Here is a 27340-nt window from a genome sequence, read left to right on the forward strand (position 1 = left end):
CTTCCTCTGTCCAGATGACAATTCATAGAGTCCTAGCATTTGGTAGCTGGCAGAGGCCTAAGAGATCCACAAACATAAGACTCCCCAGTTCATCGTTCCACCTCATGCTCCCATGCAAGGACTTCCAGCCCTGTCCCAAGAGAGGGGAGCAGTGTGGCCCCACAGACATGGGTGAGGAAGGTAGGAAGAGGCCACCACCCAAGACTTGGGGTATGGTGAAGGCTGCTTTTACTGAGTAGGAGGTGACTTTGAGGCACCTCCCGGAGAAGCAGAGCCCAGGAGGACTAGTCCGGAGGACTCAGCATCTCAGAGGGTTTTCTGGGGACCTCATTTGTCAGCCTCACATGCAAGCCTTTTAGAATGCAGACTCCTGGGCTGGTCCTGTCCTACAGAATGAGACTCTCTGGGGCATTTTAACCAGTGCCCCAGGTAATTCTAAACCCCTGTCCTGGGCACCTCCAGCTATGCTTTTTACTGGGCCAAGTTGGGATGGGGGAAGTAAGAGGCTTTTGGGGGGTCTCAGTCCTCTTGTCCTCTCTTCCAGGGAAGGACCTCCTGGTAACAGTGACGGAGTCCTTCGAGCACACCCAGCGCATCCCACAGAGCCTGGAGTCCTGCTGCCCAAACCTTGCCTACTTCCACTACCCCAAGTATTTCCAGTCCCGGATGCACGTAGACATGGCCAGAAGCCAAGGGAGCTGTGGGGTACAAGGCAGCATGAGGGGGTGGTGTGGGCGACTGGGTCAGGTGGGCTGCCAGGGGAGCCCCTCACCCCCACTCACAGATCCACCCCTCCTTCCAGCTTTGCTGCTGCGGCTCGCACAAGAGGAACAACGTTGTCAACCAGCCCCTGGATTGCATCACTGATGGCCAGGCGGTGACCCTGCCTGCGGTGAGGGCTTGGGTCTGGGAAGGGGCCTGAGCGGCTTAGCCTGGAGCTGCTGCGGCAGGGATATGGGAAAAGCCTGGGGGCGGGGCGGGGAGGGTAACTCACGGGGTCTCTCAGGCAGATAGAGGAGTCGGTGGGGTAGGAGATGCTGAGCTGCAGTGTGGAGCCAAAGAGTGTGTGGAGGCCGAGTTAAGGACGATGAGGGGTCATGCCCAGAAGAGGGTGTGGGATGGAGCATGTGTGTGACATGTGTGCGTGTGCCTGTGTGCATGTGAGCATGCCTGTGTGTAAGCATGTAGTGTGTGTGCGTGCCTGCGTGCGTGTGAGCATACGGATGTGTGCACACATGTGAGCTGAGTCAAGTCAGGGAATGGATAGTGTGGTAACTCTGCATTTCTTTGGTTGGGATCACTTGGCTCTGAATCATCGCCCCTGACAAGTTTTTCTCTCATGTTCCAGGGAGAGAACTGTGAATTACACGTGAAGTCTACACCCTGGTAAAGTACCCTCTTTCTGACTGTCCCTCTGATCTGTTCATCCTAGGGGCTGGGAGGTGGTGTCTCAGTGTGGTTTTGATTTGCATTTCCCTGATGCCTAATGATGCTGAGCATCTTTTCATGGGCTTATTGGCCATTTGTTTATGTTCTTTGGAGAAATGTCTATTCAAATTCTTTGCTCATTTTTAAAGTGGGTGATTTGCCTTTTATTTTAAGTTGTAGGAGTCCTTTGTATATTCTGAATACAGGTCCCTTGTCAGATATATGATTTGCAACTATTTTATTTTATTCTGGTGGTTATCTTTTTACATTCTTGATGGTGTCCTTTAAAGGATAGACATTTTAAATTTTAGTGACTTCCAATTTATCTATTTTTTTCTTTTATTCTTGTTCTTTTGTTGTCATATTTAAGAAACCATTGCTTAATCCAAAGTCATGAAAATTTATTCCCATGTTTTCTTCCAAATGTTTTGTGGTTTCTCTCATAGTTAGGTCTATGATTGATTTTGAGTTAATTTTTATATAGTGTGACACAGGGACTCACCTTCATCCTTTTGCATGTGGGTTTCCATTTGTCTCAGCATTTTTATGGAAAAGATTGTTCTTTATTGAATTGTCATGACACCCTTGTCAAAAATCAAGTGATCATAATTTCCATTTCCAATTTGATTATCCCTCTGCCCTTAGGATATTTAACCCCTCTAAGTCTTAGTTTTTCTCCTCTGTAAGTTGGAGCAATACCAAAAGTACTGACCATTGTTGGTTGCTTTGAGGATCCAATGGGAGTTTGGCAAGTGATATTCAGCAAATATCATCGAGTGTTCTGATTATCACTGCTCTGTTATCCATGCCTGTTGAGGTCAAGGAAAGAGTTATTTTTCTCACAGCTGCATCTGCACCCCATGGTAGACATGGAAGAATGTGAGGGAAAAGCTCCCAGCCCTGCCATCAAGGAGGTGTGACCTTGTTAGTGACTCAGATCACTAACCAAGAAATTGTCAAGGTCCATCTGCAAGGAGTCACTGAGGGGCTGGGCCTTGGAGGATGCAGGGACGTAGGTGGGCAGAGGAAGGAAGCGTCCAGTGAAGGCAAGGGCCTGTGCGAAGGCTCAGCACCAAAAGTGCTCCTGAGCTCTGGGAGCCGATGGGCTGTCCTAGGAAGTAGCTGGAGGTGAGGTTGGACAGATCACGTAGGGTCTTGGATGCCAGGCTGGAAACCTGGACTTGTTCAGGACAGGAATGTGATACAAAGAGGGCAGGCGCTGGTCACACTACAGCAGCTTCTGCCCCACCTGCCTTGCAGACCTGGGGGGTGACATGGTGACATCAGGGAGGTAAAGGGTTTTTGTCAACTGCACACACACATAGGATGATTATTATTCCAGGAGCAGGAAGAGCATAAGGAAGAATGTGAACTCCAGGAGAATGGGCCTGTGATATATCAGGCTCAGAAGAGCCCTTACTGTAGAGCCTTGTCCAGGGAGAGTGCCAGAAGGATCTCAGGGCCCCCTGTCACCATGTCTGGCCTTGGTCTATAGAAAGTGCCTGGGGGAAGCCTTCCTGGACCTTCCAGATCTTGCTGAGGAGGCAGAGGGCTCAGTGAGTCCCTGATTTTATTGAGTACCTGCTTGCAATGCACCATCTAAAGCTTTGGGGTCTTTACATTTGTTATCTCATTAAATCCTGAAGACAGTTGGGAGTTAAGCACAATTAGCCCCACTTTATAGATGAAGCAGAGACTCTAAAGCCACATCTTCTCCATGGAGGTGGAGTCTGCAGGCCTGCTCACCCAAGATCCTCTGTCCCCATAGTCCCCAGACGTTGGACGTGCGGCTGGGCTACAGCCTGTGCCAGGAAGAGCTGGAGTTCCTGGAGAAGCGGAAGGTGGTGGTGGCCAAGGCTCTGAAGCAGGTGTTGCAGCTGGAGGAGGACCTGCAGATGGACGAGGTGGGTAAGCGGAGGTGAGCCACCTGGGCTCAGTGCCGGCTCTGAGCTTGTCCCTCCAACACCAGGCCCTAACGTCTGCCTCCCCCAGCCCTTGCTGCCCAGCTGCCCCGGCCGCTGCCTCTGCTGGTTGCTCTTAATGCTAAGGTCCAGGTAAGGGCTCTATTGGGCACGATTAGTTGTGTTTACAAGGGGAGGGTAGAGCAGAGTGGGGAAAGAAAGCAAAGAGCACTAAAAGATCCTGAGGTGACAGAATGGCCTCCTCTGCAAGCCTGGAAAACACGTGATGCTCCACCCCCTCCCACACCTTCACCCACAAGGCCCTAGGACTTTCATCTTTCAATTCTTCCTTCCCCCAAAGTATGCACATACATGCACACACCCAGAAAGAACAGCGGGCAGAAGCTGGAGGAAAGCAGCTTCCACTCGCAAGGCCAGCTGTTTCCCATGGAACAGACAATGGAGCGTTTGTTAGAGCCCTGCCCCCTCCCTGTGAGGACTCAGGCCCACAGTCCCCTGGACAGCAGGTCAGTCCTCCGAGCGTCTGCCTTCCGAGGCCCACCATAGGTGTGGGTGGAGACCTCGTGCCCAAGGAGGGCTGTGCCAGGGTGTTAGCCAACAGAAGCATCTTAGTCTCTGCTCAAATGAAAACAGAGTAAGTCTTGGCAAAGAGCCCCCTCCTCTCATCTTTAGGGAAACACACCAAGGGCATATATAGTAAACCTATGTCAACCCAGAAGTGACAACCCTGCCCCATCCCACTTCAGAAATTTATTTCCTCTTGCTCTTACACATGTGGTACATATTAGGCACCTACCATGTGCCAGGCCTGATGCCCTCACCTCACATCAAATCCCTCTATAGAAGAAAATCAATTTGTAACCATTAAGGAATGAGATATAAGCTGGGTTATTGAGCTAACTCCCCAGACCCCTGTACCTCCATTTCCTCGTGTGTTAGCTGAGGGCTAGACTAACAGTGCTAGAAAGACCCCCTGACTTACCAAACCCGTGTAATCTTCAGAGCCCTTGACTGACACCAATTGTTGGGCTTGGAGCTAAGGTCTAATTCCAGACCTACTGGGTAGCCAGTCACTCTGTGAAAGGCAATGTTCAGGTCCCTCAGTGCCCCACTGTCCACTCCGTGTAGCCGGCTCTCCCTTGTCTACTGTCCTTCTCAGCTCCTGCCTGTCACTCCAAGGCTCCTTTACCCAGCACTGCCCGAACAGCCTGCCTCTCTGTGCCCAGGTGCCGCTCATCACCATCATGGCCACTGGGGGTGGAACAAGATCCATGACCGCCATGTACGGCCACCTGCTGGGGCTGCAGAAGCTGAACCTCCTGAACTGTGCCAGCCACATCACTGGCCTGTCAGGGGCCACCTGGTAAGGAACTGGGGGCTACTGTTCGGTGGAGCCCAGAGCATACAGCTGAAGGGTCAGCCTTGGGTCCCTGGTGAAGGCTCCACGCCCCCATGTAAGAAGCAGCTCTACCACTTACAGCTGTGTGAGCTCAGCTCTGAATCTCAGTTTCCATATCTCTAAAGTGGGGATAATAATAGTACCGACTTCGTGGTGTTGCTAGAGAGGCCCTCCCTGTGCTCAGTACATGAGAGACACTAAATACATCATACACGTTGGTCGTTACTGATGTCACTGTTTCCCTGGGGCTGTGCAGGGACCTGGGAGCATGGTGGCCAACTGTGAATGAACTCCTGGTGCCACTGATACCATCCTGCTGGGGAGAGGAAGCTGCCCTCTCTCCTAGGGGGGCTGGGTATCAAGTCTCCCAGGGTAAATGGAGCTGGTCCAGCTGCTCTGGCTGCCCACACTCCAGCCCACCACCCATCCTGCCCTGTAGGCTTCCTCAGGCTCCCACCTCCTCACTCTGCTGATGAGCAAAGAGTAAGAACGGGGCTCCCCCAAGTGAGACCAGCATGAGGTCGGCTTCTCCACAGGAGCCACCATGTCTAGGTCCCACAGTCCTTGTAGTGGCCCACAAAAATGTTTTCTTTTCAGATCAGAAGAAAAAAATGAACTTCTAGGTTGAAGACAATATTTTAATAAAGACTATTATAATATTTGTCTTTATACAACAGTCATAAAACAAAAATTTGAGTATGTTGATGGTGAAAGGGCCACCAAAGTCATAACACAGCCCTGGTCCAGTGTGGCCAGAGCCCTCTGATCATCCAAGGCCTCTCTCTCAGCCAGGCCAGTGTCTTATGCTGTCTGTGGCTGGTGGGCCTCTGAGTGTTCGAGGTCCCAAGCTGCTGCCCCCACCCTGGAGGCACTCTGGGTGACCTTCATTTGGGCGAGTAGATGTGAGCTCACCCTAGGAAAACCAAGACTCCTGGGGTATGAGGGGCCCTGAGGCTCCAGCCCAGGTGGGATATAGAAGGAACAGCCGACAGTTATCAGGGTCGCCTCTGTGCCAGGCACTGGTGTGACTGTTTCCAATGGATCATCTCATTGCTTCTTCATGAGAAAACTATAAGGGAGATGCCATTCTGCTCATTTTATAGCTGGAGAAGCAAAGGAATTGCCCAGGACCACTCAGCTGAGTGGTATTGCTGGGATTTGAACCCAGGCTGTGAGAGTCCAGGGCCCAGGTTCTTAAGCTCCCTGTTAAATGGCTGCCCATGGGTAGTAGGTTAAGGAGATAACCTGCTTCTGTGGCGGAGGGCGGGTACCTGGCCTAGGAAAGCACTGGGAAAGATTATTTTAAAACCAATTATTTGTGATGGTTTTGAAAATTTTTTTAAAAAGTATAAAAGTAACTGAGTGAACCTTATGGAGAACAGGCTGCTTTATGTTGAAGAAATCTCCTGACCAACCTCCACCTTCCCTGACCAGAAACGAGTCCTATGAAGGAAGAGGCCACTGTTCAGACAGCTAACTGTACAGGTCCACTGTGGCCGGTCCCGGGTTCTGTCCTCACATAGGCAGAAAGCTGGGTCCAGGCCGAGAGGAGGCAGCAGGGACAAAGACCTGGGGCCAGGGGGACCCCATCTTTGCTTTATTGCTCCCCACTGCCCACATGGAAGTTAAGAAGAAGGGAAACAAATCCTTAGCCAGCATCATAATTGTGGGAGTTAGTGTGGGAGAGTAGAAACATTCCAGGATGTGGAATCAGCCGAGCCTGGGTTCCAATGATGCTCCACCACCCCAAGGCCCAGCACTTACTTTGGGCCAGGTGCTTCTTCCAACCATGTCACATTGTATTAACTGATGTAATCTCCATAATAACTCTGGGAGATAAAAACAATTACCTTAACTCTCCCCTTTCCACAGATGGGGAATCTGAGGTGAAGAGAGATTATGTAACTTGCCGCAGATGACATAGCTAGTGAATCGTAGAGTCTGGATTTGAACCCAGGAAGATCTGGGTCCAGAATCCTCATTCTTAAGCAACATGCTACACCTGGCACACAACAGGCAATCAAGAAATGGTAGCAATCGTGACTGTGTGTAATCATGTTTATCCCACTTGCTCCAGGCTCCTCTCCTGGCAGGTTGGGGTTTCCCATGAAACCTGCCAGGGCCTGGGGTTGATAGGACCAGGGCTGGCTCAACTCTATCGGCTATGCTTGTTTTTCTCCAGGACCATGGCAACCTTATACCGTGATCCTGACTGGTCCTCCAAAAACCTGGAGCCTGCCATCCTTGAGGCCCGGAGGCACGTGGTCAAGGACAAGATGCCTGCCCTGTTCCCAGACCAGCTCCGCAAATTCCGGGAGGAGCTCCGGCAGCGCAGTCAGGAAGGCTACAAGGTCAACTTTACAGACTTCTGGGGCCTACTGATCGAGGCCTGTCTGGGGGACGAAGTAGGTACCAGCTTCACTTGGGCCATGCCTTGCCCAGCTCTCTTCCTTCATGGGGGTGTCTGGGCTTATATCGCAGCAGGAGGGAGTTAGGTTGGACCTGCAGATGCATTCTTGCAGGTAAAAGGTGTGAGGTGCCCAAATGTGTGACGGAGGAAGATGGTAGGTCTGTCTTCTCACATCGCTTTAGAGTATGACTGAGACCCATTTGTTGGGGATGACTTAGGTACAACCCTGCAGAGAGGCAGCATGTCCTCTGAGAGCCATACCAAGACACCTGTGAGAAAATAGGGAGGGAGCTGAAAAAGACTGGAGAGTCATCAGACTCTGGTGCAAGTCTGACCCCTAGTGGAGAAGAGAGGGAAGAAAGGCCAGTGGAAGCATCATAAACAGCTATGCATGATCTAGAAGGTTCAGCACGATCTTTGAGAGTCCTCCAGCCAAGTTGTCCATCAGAGGAGCCCGACACCCCCCAGGATGGGCCAGCCTCAGTATCCCTACCCCACTCCGTAATGGGCTGGGGGCTGCCCATGGGAAGTGTGGCCTCAGCACAAACATCATGGATTTCAGAACACAGCAGCTGGGACCCTCACTCAATGACATTCCCTGTAGCTGGAGGTCTGCAGGGCTCCTTCTCAAGGTCACCACATAGAGGATGGACCCAATGAGGTTCCTTCCTTATCTGAGATCCAATGATCTGAGCAATATGTGCCCAAGAAGATAATCAGCCTATATTGAGACCCAACTGTGTAGGAGCCATGTGGGACATGCTGGAGGAGTGAGACCTGTGGGATACTGTGATCCTGGGTATCAGGATGAATTCAGCTAACACCTGGATCATTCCAGATGCACAGGCCCAGGGAGGACCAACTTTGACTATTGCTTGGCCCCAAATCAGAGCTTCCCACCTAATTTCTATTCAGGACTGTGGCTGTCTGCCACACTCCAAAGGTGTCTGAGGAGTTCTGATTTCAAATAATAATTTTCCAGAAGTAGAAGAGACAGCAAATTATTTTCTAGTAGGTCCCCTCTTCCAGAAAACTCAGACAATTTGACCAACCAAGGATGGCCCAAACCACATCTTCAACATTCATTCATTCACTTATTCAATCTTTCAACAAATTAAGTACATCCTGCATGCCAGGAGCTGTGCTAGACCTTGGGGATTTGGATGTGAGGCACTCAGAGCTTTTGATGGATCCCACCCCGCCCTGCCCCCCTTTTAACCTATGATCTAACCTGTCCTCGTGATGAAGCAGGGCAGGCAGAGACTGAGGGTGTTGGCTTTGGATTTGGGCAGGATGGGGTTTAAACTCTGGCCCTGTTCTGTGCTATTCCTATTCCTTGAATGGGAATTACATCAACAAGTGGTAGCTGATATTTCTAACGAGTTAGTGCCTGCCCCATGTGTTGAGGAGGAGAGCACCAAGGCTTCAACATCAAAAGTCTGAACATTACCTCCTGGTTTTGGTGTGGGTTCCCAGGGTTCCCAGGAAAGTAAGTCTAGGATTAATGTTAGGAGGCCTCTGCTCTTCCATGCTGGCCAGAAGTAGGAGCCCCTTTCCCTCGGGCCCCCTTGACAATGAGTGTGGACTAGGTCTTCCATGAGTCTGCACCTTCCTCTACTTCCAGGACAGTAAGCCCTATGGTGCCCAGATCTCTGGGCCCAGTTACGACAGGCATCCTGTTTGCTTTTCTTTTCTTTTCTTCTTTTCTTTTCTTTTAATTTTTATTTTTGTTTAAAATATTACAGATGTGCCTTTTTCTCCCCAATGACCTATTCCACCCCGTCCCTTCCCCCTCCCCAGTCCCTCTTCCCACCATTGTCTGTGTCCTTGGGTTGTGTATATATGCATATAAATTCTTTGGTTACTCTCTCCCCCTCCACCCACTCACCCTCCTCCATCCCTCTAACATTCGTCAGTCTCATCTATGCTTTCATGTCATTGAATCTATTCCGTTCATCAGTTTATTAAGTTCTTTAGATTCCACGTATAAGCGAGATCATGTGATGTTTGTCTTTCGCTGCCTGGCTTATTTCACTTAGCATAATATTCTCCAGGTCCATCCATACTGTCCCAAGGGTACGAGATTCTTCTTCTTTATAGCTGCATAGTATTCCATGGTGTAAATGTCCCACAGCTTTTTTATCCACTCATCTACTGATGGACACTTGGGCTGTTTCCAGATCTTAGCTATTGTAAACTGTGCTGCTATGAACATCGAGGTGCATATATTCTTTCTGATTAATGTTTCAGGATTCTTAGGATACATTCCTAGGAGTGGAATCGCTGGCTCAAACGGCACCTCCATTTCTAATTTTTTGAGGAACCTCCATACTGTTTTCCATAGTGGCTGCACCAGCCTGCATTCCCACCAGCAGTGTACTAGGGTTCCCCTTTCTCCACACCCTCGTCAGCACATGTCGTTTGTTGATTTGTTGATGGAGCCATTATGACAGGTGTGAAGTGACACCTCATTGTGGAATTAATTTGCATCTCTCTGATGATTATCGACATCAAGCATTTCTTCATGTATCTCTTGGCCATCCGTATGTCCTCTTTGGAGAACTGTCTATTTAAGTCCTTTGCCCATTTCTTAATTGGGTTGTTTGTCTTCCTCTTGCTGAGTAGTATGAGTTCTTTGTACACTTTGGAAATTAGCCCCTTATCAGATGCATCCTTGGCAAATATGTTTTCCCAGACTGTGGGGTTCCTTTGTATTTTGAGGCTGTTTTCTTTTGCTGTGCAGAAGCTTTTTAGTTTGATGTAGTCCCATATGTTTATTTTTTCTTTTGTTTCTCTTGCCCTGGGAGATGTATCAGTGAAAAGTCCACTATGTGGGATGCCTGTAACTTTACTGCCTATGTTTTCTTCCAGGATTTTTATGGTTTCATGACTTATATTTAAGTCTTTTATCCATTTTGAGTTTATTTTTGTGTATGGTGAAAGTTGGCGGTCTAGTTTCATTCTTTTGCCTGTATCTGTCCAATTTTCCCAGCACCACTTATTGAAGAGACTGTCTTTACTCCATTGGATGCTCTTGCCTCCTTTGTCAAATATTAACTGACCATAATGGCGTGGGTCTATTTCTGGGGTCTCTGTTCTGTTCCATTGATCTATATGCCTGTTGTTGTATCAATACCAGGCTGTTTTGATTACAGTGGCTTTGTACTGTTTGCTTTTCAAGGGAGGCCTGAGAGTTGTTTGGCCCACGCATGTGTTTACCATCCCACATGGGTTCCATGGCCTTCACAAGCTCGGTTAACCATGGATGGTCACCTAGTAGGCAGCTGCTTGGCCTGGGATCAGCACCTGGGCCTCTAAGACCCCAGTTGGCCTTGTCTACACTGGCTGGCTCACTTTGAAGGGTGGCCCGTGGCCCCAGCTGATCTGCAGGACTCCCTCTATGGTTACACAGCACAGTGCTCTGGGAACTTAGAGGGACCTTGGCTGCCACCAGGTGCCCAAGTTTCCAAGCCTTATGTTAAGAAGAAGGAAGAGAAGGAGAAGGAGAAGGAGGAGGAAGGAAGGAAGGAAGGAGGGAGGGAGGGAGGGAGGGAGGGAGGGAGGGAGGGAGGGAGGGAGGGAGGGAGGGAGGATGGGAGCTTTTTTCCCCTCCCAAGCACATTTTATGCAACACGCAAAGCAGATAGAAAAAATGGAGCTGGTCCAGTTTGAATGGGTGGAAGAGGAGGGGATGAAGAGGAGCCGTGGTGGCCTCTTCCACCCCAACCTCTTCATTCCCTGGTTCCCGAGACACCAGGAGAACCCTGCGACTCTGAGGGACAGCCCTGAACTGCACATGCAGTCCCACACCATCCACATGTCTGCAGCAGTGAACAGTCCAGGATGAGTGCACCTCCTACTGGTGCATTTTAAAAGCAGGTTTCACTGCTGTCAGCCCGGCCCTACAAAGCAGCCTGGTTGGCTCAGGAAGTCCGAGCTGTCCCTCATTCTGTGCTGTCCTGGAGCTGTCTGCTTCTTTTCCTTAACCCCCTTTATTTCCCCACAGAGAAATGAATGCAAACTCTCAGAGCAGCGTGCTGCTTTGAGCCAGGGCCAGAACCCCCTGCCCATCTACCTCACCATCAATGTCAAGGACGATGTAAGCAACCAGGATTTCAGAGGTAACACTGATGACTAGCAATTTACGAGGGGGTCCCTTTTCAGCAAGCAAAGTCACCCTGCACCCAGCACACAGGCCTCCCACACCTTTGCCAACCTTCACATCAAAAGGTGCTCCTTACAGCTGAAGAATAGACTTTGCTACCCCTTTCTGCCCTGGGGCATGGATGGTGGAGAAGAGGGAGGGGTGGGGGATAGGGACAGGGTCCCCTGGCTTCCCTGGGTGGCGGTTTGAGGGGACAGGGGGAAATAAAGGTCATGAGGGAAAGCATCCTAGATATTTCTTAAGCTGCCCTGAGGGAGAGACTCTAAATACCTGCCCTGCTTTGGGGTCAGCTCTGCTTTGGGGTCAGTTTTGGTCCCTGTTTATCTGGTTTTGAGGAGCAAATGTGCCATGCAGGTTGCAAAACTGTCTTGCCCAGCCAGCTGAAGCTGGCGATGGCGCCCCCATGTGTCCTGTGGGGGTACTGTGGCCTCACTGTCCAGGTCTTCCCAAGGAAGGGTCTCAGTTTCAGGTGGCCAGGATGGAGGGCGTGGCTGTACCACCTGAGACTGACGCCCTGCCCTGCTGCTTGTGCAGAGTGGTGCGAGTTTTCCCCGTACGAGGTGGGCATGCAGAAGTATGGGGCCTTCGTCCCCACCGAGCTCTTCGGTTCCGAGTTCTTCATGGGACGGCTGATGCGGAGGATCCCAGAGTCTCGGATGTGCTACCTGCTAGGTGACTCCTGATGGGGGAGGCCCCTGAGAACCCTGCCCCATGCTGGCGCTCTGGGTGCAGGGGCCTGACTATGATGCCCACTCGTTTAATTCTCCCCTTCAGAGTATGAACTTCATCCACCAAAGGGCGTCTTCAAAAAACAGACCCATTTTTCATCCTCACCAGAGTTATGCCCTTACTTAAACTAGTTCTCTACACCCCAACCCCTCTCCCATCTATTCCAATCCAGCCCATCCCAGAAGGTTCAAATCAAGCCCCATATCTTTTGTGAAACCTGCCCAGAAGCCCCAGCCCGTGGTGGCCTCTCCTTCCTCTAACACCTATGCTATTGGGCATGTGGTTCAGAGATTTATAGTTAAGACACTTGGGCTTGAACTCTCTGGGCCTCAGTTTTCTCATTTGTAAATCTGGCTTAAGAATAAACCCTATCTTATGAGGACCCAAATGGGTCAACGTATGTGAAAGATTTCATGATTGTTATTATTAATGTGTTACATTTAAAAATCATGATAATAAGAGATAACATTAGAGTTATCAAGTGCTCATCATGTGCCAGGCATGTACCTAAACTAGTGTATTAACTGATACAAGACTGGGCATTTGGACTTGAACTTGAAGCCTGCACCTATCAACATTAAGTCGCTGCTGGGGTTGTGCCTTATATACCTTTGTACCCTCTCCCAGCTCTGAGAGGAAGGTGGAAAAGAGCTGAGAGCTGGGGATCATCAGTCATGTGGCCAGGATTGAGCTACACTATGGGCAGAGGGACATCAAAGTCTGTCCCAGCCTCTGAGCAGCCTGACTTGGAGTGGGAAGCAAGGCCAAAGCAGACCCAGTCAGTGTTTGGGTGAGTCTGGGGGCTCTTGGATGGAGCTGCTCACAGCTGGCCCTGCTCCCTAGGTTTATGGAGCAGCATCTTCTCTGTGAACCTGCTCGATGCCTGGAATTTTGCCCGATCTTCAGAAGAGTTTTTTCACAGGTGGACAAGGGAGAAAGTACAAGACATTGGTGGGTAAACCCACTGGCTTCCCCTCTTGGTTGGGTAATGGGGGATGGGGGGAGAGCAGTGGATCACAAACTGAGGATTAGTCTATGTGCCAGGTGTTTCAGTACCATCTCTGTGGCCCACAAACACGGGGAGGCAGCTAGGGCTAGAGGGTCTTCCCTGCCTAGAGGGGAGGGTGATTGTAGATGAAGACATATGGCCCCCGGGGGCCAGGGCTAGGTGGTCTGGGGAGTAGATTCCCTCTGTAGTCTGTGCGGTGCCCCAGAGAGCTGAAGGGGGTAGGGATCTATGAGCACAGTTAAAGGTTGCTGGTCTAGACCAGCCTCTCTGGAACCCCTCCTACTTGTTACCTCTCCCCGCAACCCCTGTTCTGTGTCTCACGTAGGTGCTCCAACTCCAATGCCAGGGTCTTGAGAGCTATGCACTAAGGTGCGAATGGCACTTACAGTGACTCACCCCTGGTGCTGGGCCACCATGCAGGGCTCTGCCTGAGCAATCTGGGACCCCAACTCTTGTGACCTTCTCTCCACACCCTCTCCCCTGCAGAAGATGAGCCGCTCCTTCCTGAAATCCCCAAATGTGATGCCAACGCCCTGGAGACCTCGGTGGTGATCCCAGGGTCATGGCTCTCCAATACTTTCCGCCACATCCTCACTTACCGCTCGTTTGTGTCTGAGTTCCACAACTTCCTACTGGGGCTGCAGCTGCACACCAACTACCTCCAGAATGGCCAGTTCTCCAAGTGGAAAGGTACCCCGCCCCTGCCTGGCTGCTACTTGAGGCCCGCCTATGTCTGGAGGAAGGAAAAGGGTGTCAAGGCAGCCATGGAAATAGGATGAAAAAACTCTCTGACCATTTTCATGAGGCCATGTGGCAGACCACCCCACCCCATGGTGTATTCCTGGGTGAAGTCTTGAACATTGGGCAGAGCAGTATACATAGTTAGTTCATTGAATCTATCCAACAATCCCAGCAGGTAGAAGTTGGCCTATTTACAGTGGGGAAATGAGACTTTCTGCAGTTGTGCTCCAGGGGCATCTTTGCATGCAAATGGTGCCACCTTGAGTTGGGCAGGGATGGCTCAGCTCAAGAACCCCTAAGGGGGAAGTAGCAGAGCCAGACCTTAGACTTTGGTCTTGCAGGCTCAGCTCAGTGCCTCCTCCCCACTACATTAAGGCTCTGAGGTTGATTTCCCACCACCTTTTGTATTTTATCTGGCCACGGCCTGCAAATGGCTGCTTAGGCCTGGCCTAATAATCCTCATCTTACCGTCTGGGTAGAAAGGGCCACTGGCTCCGCGCCCAGAGTTTGTACCAATTTATAGGATAGTCTTACACCCTGCTACTCCACAAGCCCTGTGGCTGAGTTGTACTGGGTCTTCTGTACATATCCCATGAAAGACTTGCTAAAACCCCAAGATAATGCTGTTCTTCATCAGCCCACCCCAAGGGGCACCCACTCACCTGGGCATCCTAGACAGACCTGGGAGGGCTGGAGGTCCAGGCTGAGGTGCATGAGCTCTGGGCAGGGCACTCCATCCCTACCAGGTACCTCTGACCGTCCACTGAGATCAAGTACCGGGGTGTCATGGTAACTGCAAGTCTTGGATTTCAGACACTGTGCTTGACAGCTTCCCGAACCAGCTGACACAGTCCGTGAACCACTTGTGTCTGCTGGACACTGCGTTCTTTGTCAACTCCAGCTACCCACCCCTCCTCAGGCCGGAGAGGAAAGCTGACCTCATCATCCACCTCAATTATTGTGCAGGGTCCCAGACAAAGGCAAGTGTGACAATAAAAGGCTCTCCTCTTCTGTAACAGACCAGAACGTGAGCCCCCTCCAGGCTCCAAGATTTAGCATTGGAGAAACTCAAGCTGCAGTGCGTGCTGTGAAGGGCGCTATCCAAGCCTCAGGGGGCAGCCTGCTGGCCTTTCACAGGCAGTGCCCCCCCTTCCCCCGCACTCTGTCCCCTGGGTTTGGGAAGACTCACTGAGCTAATTCCAACTCTTGCATCTGAGTGTTTGCCATAACTTAAGTTTGTAAATGAGTGACAACATCTTCCCTACACATGATCTCACTTGATCCTGATACCAGCTCTTTGAGGTAGATGGCACAACTGCTGTTTTTCCCATGTTGTAGCTGAGGAAACTGTGGCACAGAGAGGATAAGTAGCTTGCTTAAGATCACACAGCTAGTGAGTGTGGAACAGGGGGGCAAATTAAGGGGATCTGCTCCTCTACGTCCACTGCTCTTTCTGTTACATTACATTTATAATGATACCCTTTCAGAGTCCTTTGGAGCCCCCGACACTTTGTCAGTTCCAAAGCCCATACTTGTCCCCCAGGAGCCTGCCAGCCAGAGCTGTACGTGGCTCAGCTCATCACCCTCAGGCTGCCGTCCACATCCACCCAGGTCTGTGTTTGGATGAAGCATCATCTAAAGGGCTTCTGTCCATTTTACACGGGGAAGGAGCTTACAGTTCGACACACACCAACCTACTGCCTCAGGCCCTTTGTCCTGACCAGGCTTTGTTCTAAAAATAGCACAAATAGGCCAAGCTGCTTGAGACCTGAGTTGTTAGCTGGGGAAATCAGGAAGCTGGATCTAAGATCTCTGTGTTTTTTATCCACCCTCTCCCCCACCCCAAATCCTCAAACATATCTTCCTGTGATATTCTAGCCAATGAAACAAACCTGTGAGTACTGCTCTGTGCAGAACATCCCCTTCCCCAACTATGACATCCAAGAGGAGGGGAATAACAATCTCAAGGAATGCTACCTGATGAAGAACTCCGAGGAGCCTGATGCCCCCATTGTGCTTTTCTTCCCACTCATCAGTGACACCTTCCAAAAGTACAAGGCCCCAGGTAAGCCACCTGTGAGCTCACTTCCCACCACCCACTGGCCTTGGACTGAAGCTCCTGTCTTTAAACATATGCCATCTTCTAATAGCACTCACAGGAAGCCTGCTTAGCTCCAGACTGAGTCAACCTTGGTTTGGCAAGAAAGAAAAGACCCCCACAGCTCCGTGAGCTGGCAATGTCAAACTTTACTCTCAAACTCAGTTACTCAACATTTATTAAGATCCAGCTATGCTCCTGGCACTGTGTTGGTGCTGGGGCAGTCCTAAGATGGGAAAGCTGTGCCCTTGCCCTAGGAGCTTGGAGGGGGGTGTGTGTGTGTGTGCGCGCGCACTTGCGCGCGTGCATGCCAAGGTGGGCTGGGGGAGAGGTAGGACACAAGTCATTACAATTTAACATAATAAGAGTCTATAGCAAGTCCTTCTGCTGCCTCCAGGTGTGGAGCGAAGCCCCGAGGAGCTGGAGAAGGGCCAGGTTGACATTTATGGCCCCAAAACTCCCTATGCCACCAAGGAGCTGACATACACGGAGGCTGCCTTCGACAAGTTGGTGAACCTCTGCGAGTACAACATCCTGAATAACAAAGACCAGCTCCTTCAGGCCCTGAGGATGGCAGTGGAGAAGAAGAAACTCCTGAAGAACCAGTGTCCCTAGGTCCTGGGGAACCTCACTGATTCTGTGTCTGCTTCCACCAGCTCAGGAGCGGAACCCATCAGCGCTGACCAGCCCACATAGCTGGCTTCGCTGTCTGGCAAGGGGTGCAGGCAGGCTGGTCTGGGCCTTCTATCAAAAAAATGTAAATTTAAATTTTAAAAGTTGAGGGAGACAGAGAAAGAGAAAGAGAAAGAGACCACTGGATTATACCCACTGGATTTTTTAAATCTTTCCCTATAGGGAAAGGGGTCCAGTAGACATAGGCTCCCACACATGCCTAAAGTCCAGAAATAAAAGCAATGCCTGAGGAGGAGGCTGGTTCCCCAGAAACCTCAGACTGAGTTGGAGCTCAGAGCCCTCCCCTCCTGCTCCTCTCTGCATCCTGGCGTGGAGGACCTCGGGGATGCACCAGAGGACGTGAGAAGTACTCTGGGTTCTCTGAAAAAAAGCACTTTTTAAAATTTAAGTCAACTATATTCTTGTGAATTTTGTAGGCAATTATATTTTATCTTTATGAATCAGGCTATTAATAGGGAGCATGATGCTAGAAGATGTAAATGGAGAACTAGAGACATCCTGGTCTCTTCAACAACAAAGCCAAACAGGTGATAGGTTTCAGCAGTCCCTCTGTAGCCATTCAGAACCCTAGGACTGGTGACTCCTGTGATCCCTACCAGACAACCATGTCTGAGCATTAAGCTCCAAAGAAATGCCAGGCAAAGCCCAAGTCTGCGACTCAGATTCACAGCCCAAGAAACTGTGATGCAACTCAGGGGTGTCGAGGCAGGTAAATGGAGTGAGGCATCAGGTTGCTGATGCTGACCAGTGCCGCCCATTCCAGGAAGCTGACGCTTGCTGATCAACCTGCTCCAGGAGCACTTCTCAGTTTTCTTTGCACCCTCCCCTCTGTTTTCCAGATGGGATTATTTATTTCTAAATGGGATTCCTGTTATTTATCATGTAAACACCATAGCCAGCACATTCCAGCTCTTGGAGAGTCACCCTGAGAGAAAGAAACTAAGAAGGATCTACCCAGAAAGGACCAGGTTAGCCCTGAAGAAAAAGCCATCCCTGGTGATGGTTTCCAGATGAATTGCTGGGAAAGCCCTGGGCCAAAGAAGTCAAATCAAAGAATCCAGGTCTCCCATCAGGCTGGGAACTTGAAAAATGTATAAACTGAGCCATTGAGATGCCCAGGCGGATGGAAGGTAAAACCAGAAAGGCATGTAGTCTGCATGAAGCCCAGCAAACCTGGAAGACATGTCCCTCATTTTGGGCCACTGTGCTCCCTAAGCAGTCCTTTGGTTATTAGGAAACAAGTGATGACAGGTACCAAAAGTTTAGAAAATTTGGCCTCCAATTCACATCCTTGCTACTCAAAGTGTGGTGGGGAACTGGTTAGAAATCCAGAATCTCAGGCCCCACCCCAGCCACACTGAACCAATCTACATTTTAAGGAGATTCCCACCTCCTTTAGCCTAGAAAGCATAAACGAACGACTCCCCTGAGCCACTGATAAACTGGGCTCCTGGACTTGCAAAACTGGTCCCCACCCAGATAATGCTAACCTGGGACCCACCCCTTCCCTCCACCTCAGCAGCCAGCTGCCTCCACTTTGACATCTTTTCCTTCCATCTGCAACAAACAGGCTCTCCTTAAATTATCAGAGTGAGCCACGCTGCAAGACCTGTTTGTCGTAAGGTCAAGGCAGCCCTGCCTGGATTCATCAAAGTAGGTAGAGTGAGGTTTCTAAAATCATTGTATTATCTGAGCATGGAATAAAATGGCCATGAGGGTAAATGCTGTTGACTCATCCGCTTTCATTCCCACCTGATGCTGTAAGACCTGCATAACTCCTGCCTCGTTCCTGCCTGGCCACCGCCAGAGGTGTCAGAAAGACATTTCCATCCCCTCCCTCCTCTCCCAGGCAGCTTCCTTTTCTCCTGCAGGGGCCCCTGCCTTCTTGTGTGGGGCACTCCTCTTTTTATGAAGCCATGTCAGCAACCAGTGGAGGGCAAGCTCTTGCTGACCCACGCTGTTTGAAGCCCCATGGTTTTCAGGAAGCGCTGGTGGAGCGAGAGGAAGGAAGTGCCGCCAGCCCCAGCTGAGCAATTCCTTAGTGCACGGTGGTCGCGGTCAGCAACCAGCCCCTACTTCCCAGAAACTTAGACTGGGGTTGGGGAGAAAAACACGGACAGGTTTTTATGCAACTTTGAGAAGTTAACTAGTGACTTAGCTTCTAAAACAATGCTGGTGATGTTACAGGGCCACACAAGGATTAAAGAACAAGTGTCATCAGCTCTCAGAGGGGCCAGGGCACCGTGTCCTGGCGAGGCCAGGGAGGCTCCCTCCTCAGGTTCCCTGCTCTCCACCTGTAACATGGTTAAATAGAAAAGCTAAGAAAAATTCCTCTCTCCCCCAGTGTCCTTCCTCCTCGTCTCCCTTTTCCTTCCCAGGAGTGTGGCCAGCATACTACACTGTCACGCAACCCAGCCACCCTGTCCCACAGCAGATGTGTTCTCCTTCTACATCCCCGTGAAAACACTACTCCCCAAGGTCACCAGTGCCCTCCCAGTTTCCAGATACAGAGTCAAATGGCACTGGCCCTTTACAGGCCTTATCTTACTTGATCTCGGCATTTGGCACTACTGACCACTCCCTGCTTCCTGAAACCCTCCCTTCCCATGACTTCCTTGCCAACCGCAGTTCAATTCGGTTCTGCTTGCAAATATTTGTTGCCTTCCCATTATGTGCCAGTCACTGTTGGAAGGTCTGGGACAATAAAAGGATTAACAATTGACCCCCCCCCCCCCACACACACACACACACTTCAAGGAGCTTCCTTCGGGTCCCATGTAGGAGGCACACATGGAAAAGGAGCCTTGCAATACAGAGAGAAAGTTCCCTGTTAGCTGTGTGCACAGAGGCATACATTAGGGGCTGCCAACCCAGCCCTAGAAGGAAGGGGCCGGGTTTGCTGGATACCTTCTGTCCTAGATTTCTTCCTACTTTCAAGCGCCCCTCCTGGCCTCACCTCCCTAGTGATCCTCTAAATGCTGGTATTCCTTGAGGTTCTCTCCTTAGCTCTCCTCTCTTTTCATTCTATACTCTCCTAAAGCAATCTCGTATAAACCCAGGACTTCAACTACTGCTTCTATTTTGAAAACTCTAAAACCTTTATCTCTAGCCAAACTAATTTCCTAAGTTCTTGATTCATGTACTCAAATTCTCTACCAGTTAGCGTTACTTCTGCTATGTAACACAAAAGGTCTAAAATTACAGTGGCTTAAACAAGACAGAAGAAGTTTATTTCTTATCAGAGACCTTTCAGCTCTTGTTCTGCCATCCTCAAGTTTGCCTTCTGGTTCATTATGGCTGCTGCAGCTCCACCCATCATGTCCACATTCCTGGCAGCAGGGGGACTTTGCTGACTCTGAAGACACCAAACTAGTCCTGGCCTGCCTAGACCTGGAATTCTTTTCTGTGAAAAAAAAAAAAAAAACCAACCCAAACTTTTATCTTAACAAGATAATAAGAATTACCAGCTGTTCCAGTTATCTGTTGCTGAACAACCAAACATCCCAAAGTATAAAGGCATAAAAACACACAAACAACAACAAAAAACCCCACCACCATTTGATTATGCCCACAGGTTCTGTGGGTCAGGAGATTGGCAAGGGCACAGCAAGGACAACTCTTATCTGTTCCATGTGTGGGGCCTCAGCTCAAATAACTTGAACTGCTGGGGAGGACTCAGGTGGCTGGGGTCTGTAACAGTTGAGGCTGAAGGACCCACTTTTGAGATAGCTACTTCATTCACATATCTGATGCCTGAGCTGGGAAGGCTGGGGAGAATGAAGGACAGGCTGAGCTTGACTGACTGTCATAGCACCTTCATGTGGCCTCCCCAGGCTCGTGATCTCGGCATAGTCAGTCTTCTTTTTTATTATTATTATTAAATATGTCTTTATTGATTTCAGAGAGAGGAAGGGAGAGGAAGAGAGAGAGGCAGAAACATCAATAATGAGAGAGTCATTGATCGGCTGCCTCCTGCACACCCCCTGCTGGGGATCGAGCCCGCAACCCGGGCATGTGCCCTGACGGGGAACTGCAATCTCCTGGATCCCAGGTCGATGCTCAGCCGCTGAGCCACGCCTGGCTAGGCCATAGTGAGTCTTCTTCAATGGCAGCTCAGGGCTCCAAGAGTGAGTGTTACACAGTGGCAGCTGCATGGAGTATTGCGACCTAGCCTCAGAAGTCACATAGCACCATTTCCACTGTACTCTAATGACAGAAGCATTCACAAGCCAGCCTACATTTAAGGGTAGGGGACAAAGATTCCATCTCTTGAAAAGAAGCCTGTCAACAAAGTGTGGCCAAGTTTTAAATCCCATTCTGTAATAACTGAATCTTTAAAGTTGACCTTGCCCCTCTTCCAGCAAGTGAATTATCACTTTTTGGATTCTGTTACCACAGACTCCATTTCCAGTAACAAATTCAGTGTTAGTTATGAATTACTTTCATTTCAGAGACCTGAGAAATAGTGGCTTAAATGCATTCATGTAAAAGGAGCCCACAGGGAGGCAGTCCAAGGCTGGCATGGCACTTCATTGATTTGTCAGGGACCCTGCTCCTTCCAGCTCTCTGATTTACCATCCCTTGTATAGTCCTTGGCCTCATGGTCCAAGATGAGCCCTGGAGCTCCAGCCATCATATCCATCCATATCCCAGACTACAAGAAGGAAGAAGGGGGAAGAAAGATTGAACTTTATTCTCTTTAAAGGAGAATTTCTGCAAGTCCCACACATCCTTCAGGTAACATAGCAACCAGAGCTTAACCGCAGAGAGACTAGATTTTTTTTTTTTACCTGGTTTGCAACATGCCCACCTAAAAATCAGTTCTACTACTGAAGAAAGACAATTTAGAGACAACTGGCAGTCTTGCTGCAAGTACCTACGAGACATCTCCACCTGCATTTCCTAAAGGCTACATCTCCAAGTGGCAGCAGTAACCTGGGTAAATGGCCACAGAAAAAGAAGAGATGAGTCAGGGTGAAGGGGGCTCTTCTCAGGCCAAAGGACCTCCTCTAGTCTCCTCATTACATGTCTCACAGGCCTTTAACCACTCTGGAATTTAAAGGTATCAGAGTAAGATGCTAGACATGATCTAGTGCAAACCTTGTGACCATCAAATTACCAAGAAGAAAGGGGGGGGGGAATCCCCCACAGAATTACAATTATAATTTTACTATAGCAAAGAAAGTCATTAGTCTTATTACCAAGTTACTTATTTTAAGAATTATTCAATACAACAAATTTCCAGGCAACAATAGCACTCCCTATAGAATGGTCTGTAATAGGATTTAACCTGAAAAATAACTGAATTCAGATTTTTAAAAGTGACTGAGATTGGGATTGTTTAGTCTGAAAAAAGAAAACCAGAAGACTATCACAGTTTGCAATGGATGCAAGATTACTATCCTGGGGAGAATCGGTCCCTCTCCCACTCCACAGAGGGCAGAGCAAAAGCAGAAAAGCTGACACTGTGCCTATCAGAAGACAGAGAGGGAAGAAAAGACATGATGGTGTTTCTTCTGGGCCAGACTCCTTCAGGTCTTTCTTTCTTCTTCTTCTTCTTTATTTTTTTAGGATTAAGGACAATAAAATATTTTCTTCCTTAAAAATTTTTTCTGATTATAAAACAAGAACACAATTGTGTCAAAATCAAAAAATGCAAAAGCACACCATGAAGGAAACTAAAATCACTTATCATTCCAAAACTCAGAGAGCATTACTATGTGGGGGTTTATCCTTCTCATCTTTTCATTGGATAATTTAATTTTTTTCTTTTTTACAAAAGTACAAAAATCCTATACATTCATTTTTTTTTTAAATGTGGTAAGAAGTACCCAACAAAATTTACCATCTTAACCATTTTTAAGTGTACAGAGCAATAGTGTTAACTATATTCACATTGTTGTGCAACATATCTCCAGAATTTTTTCGTTTTGCAAAACTGAAACTCTATACCCATTAAACACAAGTCCCCATTTCACACCCCTCCCAGCCCCTGGCCACTTTCTGTTTCTATGAATTTGACTACTTTAGGTACCTCATGTAAGTGGAATCACACACTATTTGTCTTTTTGTGACTGGCTTATTTCACTTAACATAATGTTCTCAAGGTTTGTCTAGACTGTAGCATGTGACAGGATTCAACCCCTTACTTTTAAAGGCTGAATAATATTTCATTGTAGCATACCATATTTTGTTTATCCATTCATAAATCAATGAACACTTGGGCTGCTTTCATCTCTCGATTATTGTGAATAGTGCTGCTATGAATATGGGTGTACAATATCTCTTAGAAACACTCCTTCCAATTTTTCTGGATATATACCCAAAAGCGGGATTGCCAGATCATATGGTAGTTCTATTTTTAATTCTTTGAGGAACCGCCATACTGTTTCCTATAGCAATTGAATGTATTCACATTTTTTAAAAAATATTTTTTTATTGATTTCAGAGAGAGGAACGGAGAGGGAGAAAGAGAGATAGAAACATCAATGATGAGAGTCACCGATCAGCTGCCTCCTGCCCGCCCTCTACTGGGGATCAAGACTGCACCTGGGAATCGAACAGGTGACCTTTTGGTGCATGGGTCAGTGCTCAACCACTGAGCAACACCAGCTGGGCTGAAGCTTTTACCCTTTTTTTGACAAATCTATCAACATTTTTTTTCATAATTTCTGTCTTTGCTTTTGTTTAGAAAGGCTTTTCCCTTCTAAACTTTTATAAATCTTCACCTGTACCTTCTCCTAATAGTTTTATGGTTTTCATTTTAATTTCACATTTCAATCTTTGTTTTATTTTGACATGAGGCCAATATCTAATTTCATTTTTTCTTGACTTTCTTTTTTCTTCCATATTTACATATAGCTTAGCTTCCTCTAAATATTTGATTCCACACAATGACTCCAAAAGAGTTCCCATTTTACAAACAAGGAAACTGAGGCAGAATGGTAATTCATTGCATGTGAGGTCACATAGCCATTAGTAATTTATATTATCAGGATTCAGCCCCAGGTCTTTTGATGCCAAGTCCTGTTCTCTCTTCACCATAGCTTTGGTGCTCAAAGTACGGTCTCTGGACAAGCAACTATGCAACACCTGGGAGTTTGTCAGAAATGGGGAGTCTTGGGTCCCACCCCATACCCACGGAATCAGAATCTGCATTACTATCAAGTTTGAGTACTGTTGTGCATCATATTTCCCCAAATCTAGGGTACATCAGAATCACCTGGGGCACTTGTTGAGCTCCATCCCTACTCAGTATTTTAACTCAGAAGATCTGGGGTGAGGACCACTCCTCTGCATTTTAATGAGCACCCCAGGTTGTTCTTCTGCAGGTGGGTCCATGGATCACCCTTAAGAAATGCTCTAAAACGATTGAGAAATATTCAAAAACTGTAACCTAGGTCACCAAACGTGACAGCTGACTATTTCTTCCAATTTCAATTTAGGTAAATGTTGTTTTTTAACTTGAAAAAAGAGACAGCTGGGAGGTAACATTAGCTCCTTTACATGTCAATATGTGGAAACTGGTAATCAATGAGAATTAAATCTTCAGTTTTACAGGAAATCAGATAAAGAAAACTAAGGGCACAAGGCCTTCGATTGCTCCAGAATTTAGTGGAGGCAGTTTGTCAAAGAGAAACATGTACCCAAGTAGATTGGAGTCTACTTCCCCTACTTCAAATTTTGTCAATTATGTCCGTGAGTCAGGGTCTCCACCAATAAAATGAATAACCTGCCAGTGGTTAGAAAGAACCTGCCTGTCAACTTTCTTAACTTTTGTCTCCAGGGCGAGGTTGAGTGAATATTCCAGGAGACCAGGCAGCATCCGGAGGCTCCTGGGTTTTTTTATTTGTTTGTTTTCTTTTTTGTTTGTTGTTGTTGTTGTTTGGGTGTACTTTTTTTGTTTTTTGGGTTTTTTTGTTGTTTTTTTTTTTGCCAGCTCAGATTTGCCCGGAAGCCGACGCCACCTGGCCAGAGGTGGAGACCAGGCGACTAAGAGCCTCTCGGCTGCAGAGTCTGCGTCACCCGGCCGGAGGGACACCCTCTCCCCGCCTCAGTCCGCCAGACAGGCTCCGTCATCAGTAATTCATTAAAGGCCTCCTGTCCATTGGCTGACACCTCCACGCCGCCCTGGCAGCGGCCCAATGAGGAAGGACTTCAGAGGGTCCTTCTGAATAGTGAACGAGCGCTCGTGACGTGGCGCTCGGAGATTGGCTGCAGCGGCGCGAGGCGGGGCAAGCTGGAGTGGCGGAGCGCCGCTGGGGCGGCTCAGCGCGAGCCGAGAGGGTCAGAGCCGGGGTGGCGTGGTAGCGCCGGGCCGGAGCTGAGGGCGGGCGCGGGCGCGGGCGCGGACGGGCGGACACGCGGACCGGCGGCAGGATGTTCAGCTGGATGGGTCGGCAGGCGGGCGGGCGCGAACGCTCGGGCGGCGCGGACGCCGTGCAGACGGTGACGGGCGGCCTGCGCTCGCTCTACCTGCGCAAGGTGCTGCCGCTGGAGGAGGCGTACCGCTTCCACGAGTTCCACTCGCCCGCGCTGGAGGACGCCGACTTCGATAACAAGCCCATGATCCTTCTGGTGGGCCAGTACAGCACGGGCAAGACCACCTTCATCAGGTACCCCCCCCCCCCGCCCCTCCTCACCCCCGCCTGGACCCTTGCCCCGCACCACCACGGTGGAGGCGGTCTTTCCTAGTGGACGCGTGTGGTCACTAGCCTCCCGCCGCCCTCGGGCGCCCCGCGGCGCCCAATTCCCCTTTCACGGAACCCCCTCGCCTCTGCTTCCCCCTCCAGCATCCATGTGACCTCAGGTTCCCCGTCAGAGCGTGGTGACCGCGGGCCTGCCCCGGAGCGCGCCGCGCGGGTGGGGGCCGGCTCTCCTCACGGGGCCAGGGAGGTCCCCGGGGACCTGTTCTGCGCTTACTTCGAGCCCTCTTTCCTTGTTCTTGGAAAGGCACTGCTCTGGCTGGTTTTATCCTGTCATCCTGGCCTGGGGACCTGGGAGGGAGAGGCTATAATAAGCATCTTGATGAGAGAGTGAGGCCTAGAGCTGGAAATGGGGACAGTGGTGTGGGGTATCAGAAGGGCTACTGACTGAGTCATAGCTGGAGAGTTAAGTCTCTAGCACAGTGCCCAGCGCGTAACTATTGAATGAATGGATGAATGAATGAATGGCAACAGTAGAGGGTATTGCCCATGCCCCCTTCCCTTGAGGTTGCATGCCACCCCCACCACTGTACTGGGGTTAGGGGCAGAGAGGCCACCTTCATTCAGCTCTTGCACAGCCTTGCCTTTATCGTGTCGTGTCGTAGGAAGTAAGCTGCGTGTAGCAAACCGCACCCAGTGAAACTAAGGGGGAGTGTCAAATTACTATTAGTTAGTTTCCATTTCTTAGGTGGGTCATTCCCTTCTGGCTCACCCTTGACAACTAAAAATATTTGTCATGCCCTCTGTGTCTCCAAAAACAAACAATTACTATGCCTACCCTAAGGTTCAAATAATACAGCTTCCTCAGTGGTGACTTTTGATGGGAAATAATTGACATTGAAACAGATTTTTGAAGAGGCTATTAAGACTTTACATTCTTTGGTTAGGAAACTTGTTTTCCTGGGTTAAACCCTGTGTCAGTTGAAACAGAGTGCCTGACCATTTAAGGTTTGGGTCCAGGGTTTTGAAAATTATAACAGTCTTTTCATCACTGATGTTCAACAGGTGTTCAGAAAACTGTATCTATATTTGGATACATGCCATTGCTATTAAGTAGTGGCCTCTTTTTCTCCACTCCAGGATCCTAAATAGTTCCTACAAATAGAGTGGCTGTCACTACAGGAAATATGTTCAATCCAGGCCTACAGATACTCTATGAATGAGTTCAGCAAAGCAAATACACTATATTGAAATATAGTTCTAGACCAGTGATTTTCAACCGGTGTTCCCCAAGAATTTTTAAAACATGCAACACCTGACTATTTAGTCAGGGGCACTGACCTCTTTTCCCTTAGAATGTCAAATTAAAAAATGACAACAGGTGACACAACAATAGCTGCTTGATGTGAATGAATCAAAATTATACTTATTTTTTGTCAGATTGGCAAAAAATATATTTCTTGGTATGCTGCAGAGTTTTAGTAATTAGTTTATGTGTGCCATGAGATGAAAAGGGTTGAAAATCGCTGTTCTAGACAGTAACTTAAATGTGAAGGAAGATTGAAAAACATAATTTTAAAATTGCTTTTTTTGGTACTTATATGTTGAAAATAACATTATATATGTCACCCCAGACACTCAAAATGAACCATAGAAATATTACAGTAACTGGTGCCTTGAAAGATGACAGACAATGCATTTAAGGTCTTAGGAATGCTAACAATTTTTTAAGTATATGGGATAATGAAGTATTATAACCAAGTGGTACAAGAGTAGGAGGTAGATCTTTTGAAATATGCAGATAAAGGATGAGGAGGGAGCATTGTTATAATTATAGTAATCTCAGACATTAGTGGTGGCATGTTCACAGCACCCCATGCAGTTCCCTTGTCTGTCTTTGCCACGGGGGCTTTATTTTATGCCCTGTGTGGTTAGGGAGCCCTTGCTGATGCTGTACCTACCTGGAGGTGATGTGGCTCATTCTATGCTTATAGACTCGATAAGCAAGCCTGAGGCAGGGGAACACAATTCAAAGGAATGTGAATTGATCTTTTTTTGTTTGTTTACTATTTAATTGTAGTATTTCTCACTGTTCTCTCTG

General features: G+C 48.7%; 2 protein-coding genes across 2 annotated transcripts in view; both read left to right on the forward strand.

The window, feature by feature from the left end:
• Positions 1–16597, forward strand: part of PLA2G4E (phospholipase A2 group IVE) — a 58859-nt gene extending 42262 nt beyond the window's left edge. Inside the window, 13 exon segments of the mRNA XM_016212303.2 lie at positions 545–705; positions 803–892; positions 1349–1386; positions 3197–3332; positions 4577–4713; positions 6932–7154; positions 11166–11280; positions 11859–11996; positions 12897–13004; positions 13549–13752; positions 14617–14783; positions 15682–15868; positions 16299–16597. Coding sequence (XP_016067789.2) covers positions 545–705; positions 803–892; positions 1349–1386; positions 3197–3332; positions 4577–4713; positions 6932–7154; positions 11166–11280; positions 11859–11996; positions 12897–13004; positions 13549–13752; positions 14617–14783; positions 15682–15868; positions 16299–16597 — 2003 coding nt within the window.
• Positions 16598–24973: 8376 nt separating this feature from the next.
• The window catches only part of EHD4 (EH domain containing 4), a 79344-nt gene continuing 76977 nt past the window's right edge, over positions 24974–27340 (forward strand). The window contains exon 1 of the mRNA XM_087822120.1: positions 24974–25209. Coding sequence (XP_087678246.1) covers positions 24974–25209 — 236 coding nt within the window. The remainder of the gene's footprint in view (positions 25210–27340) is intronic.

Source organism: Miniopterus natalensis, chromosome 1 (genome assembly GCF_054644295.1).
Source record: "Miniopterus natalensis isolate mMinNat1 chromosome 1, mMinNat1.hap1, whole genome shotgun sequence".
NCBI lineage: Eukaryota > Metazoa > Chordata > Mammalia > Chiroptera > Miniopteridae > Miniopterus > Miniopterus natalensis.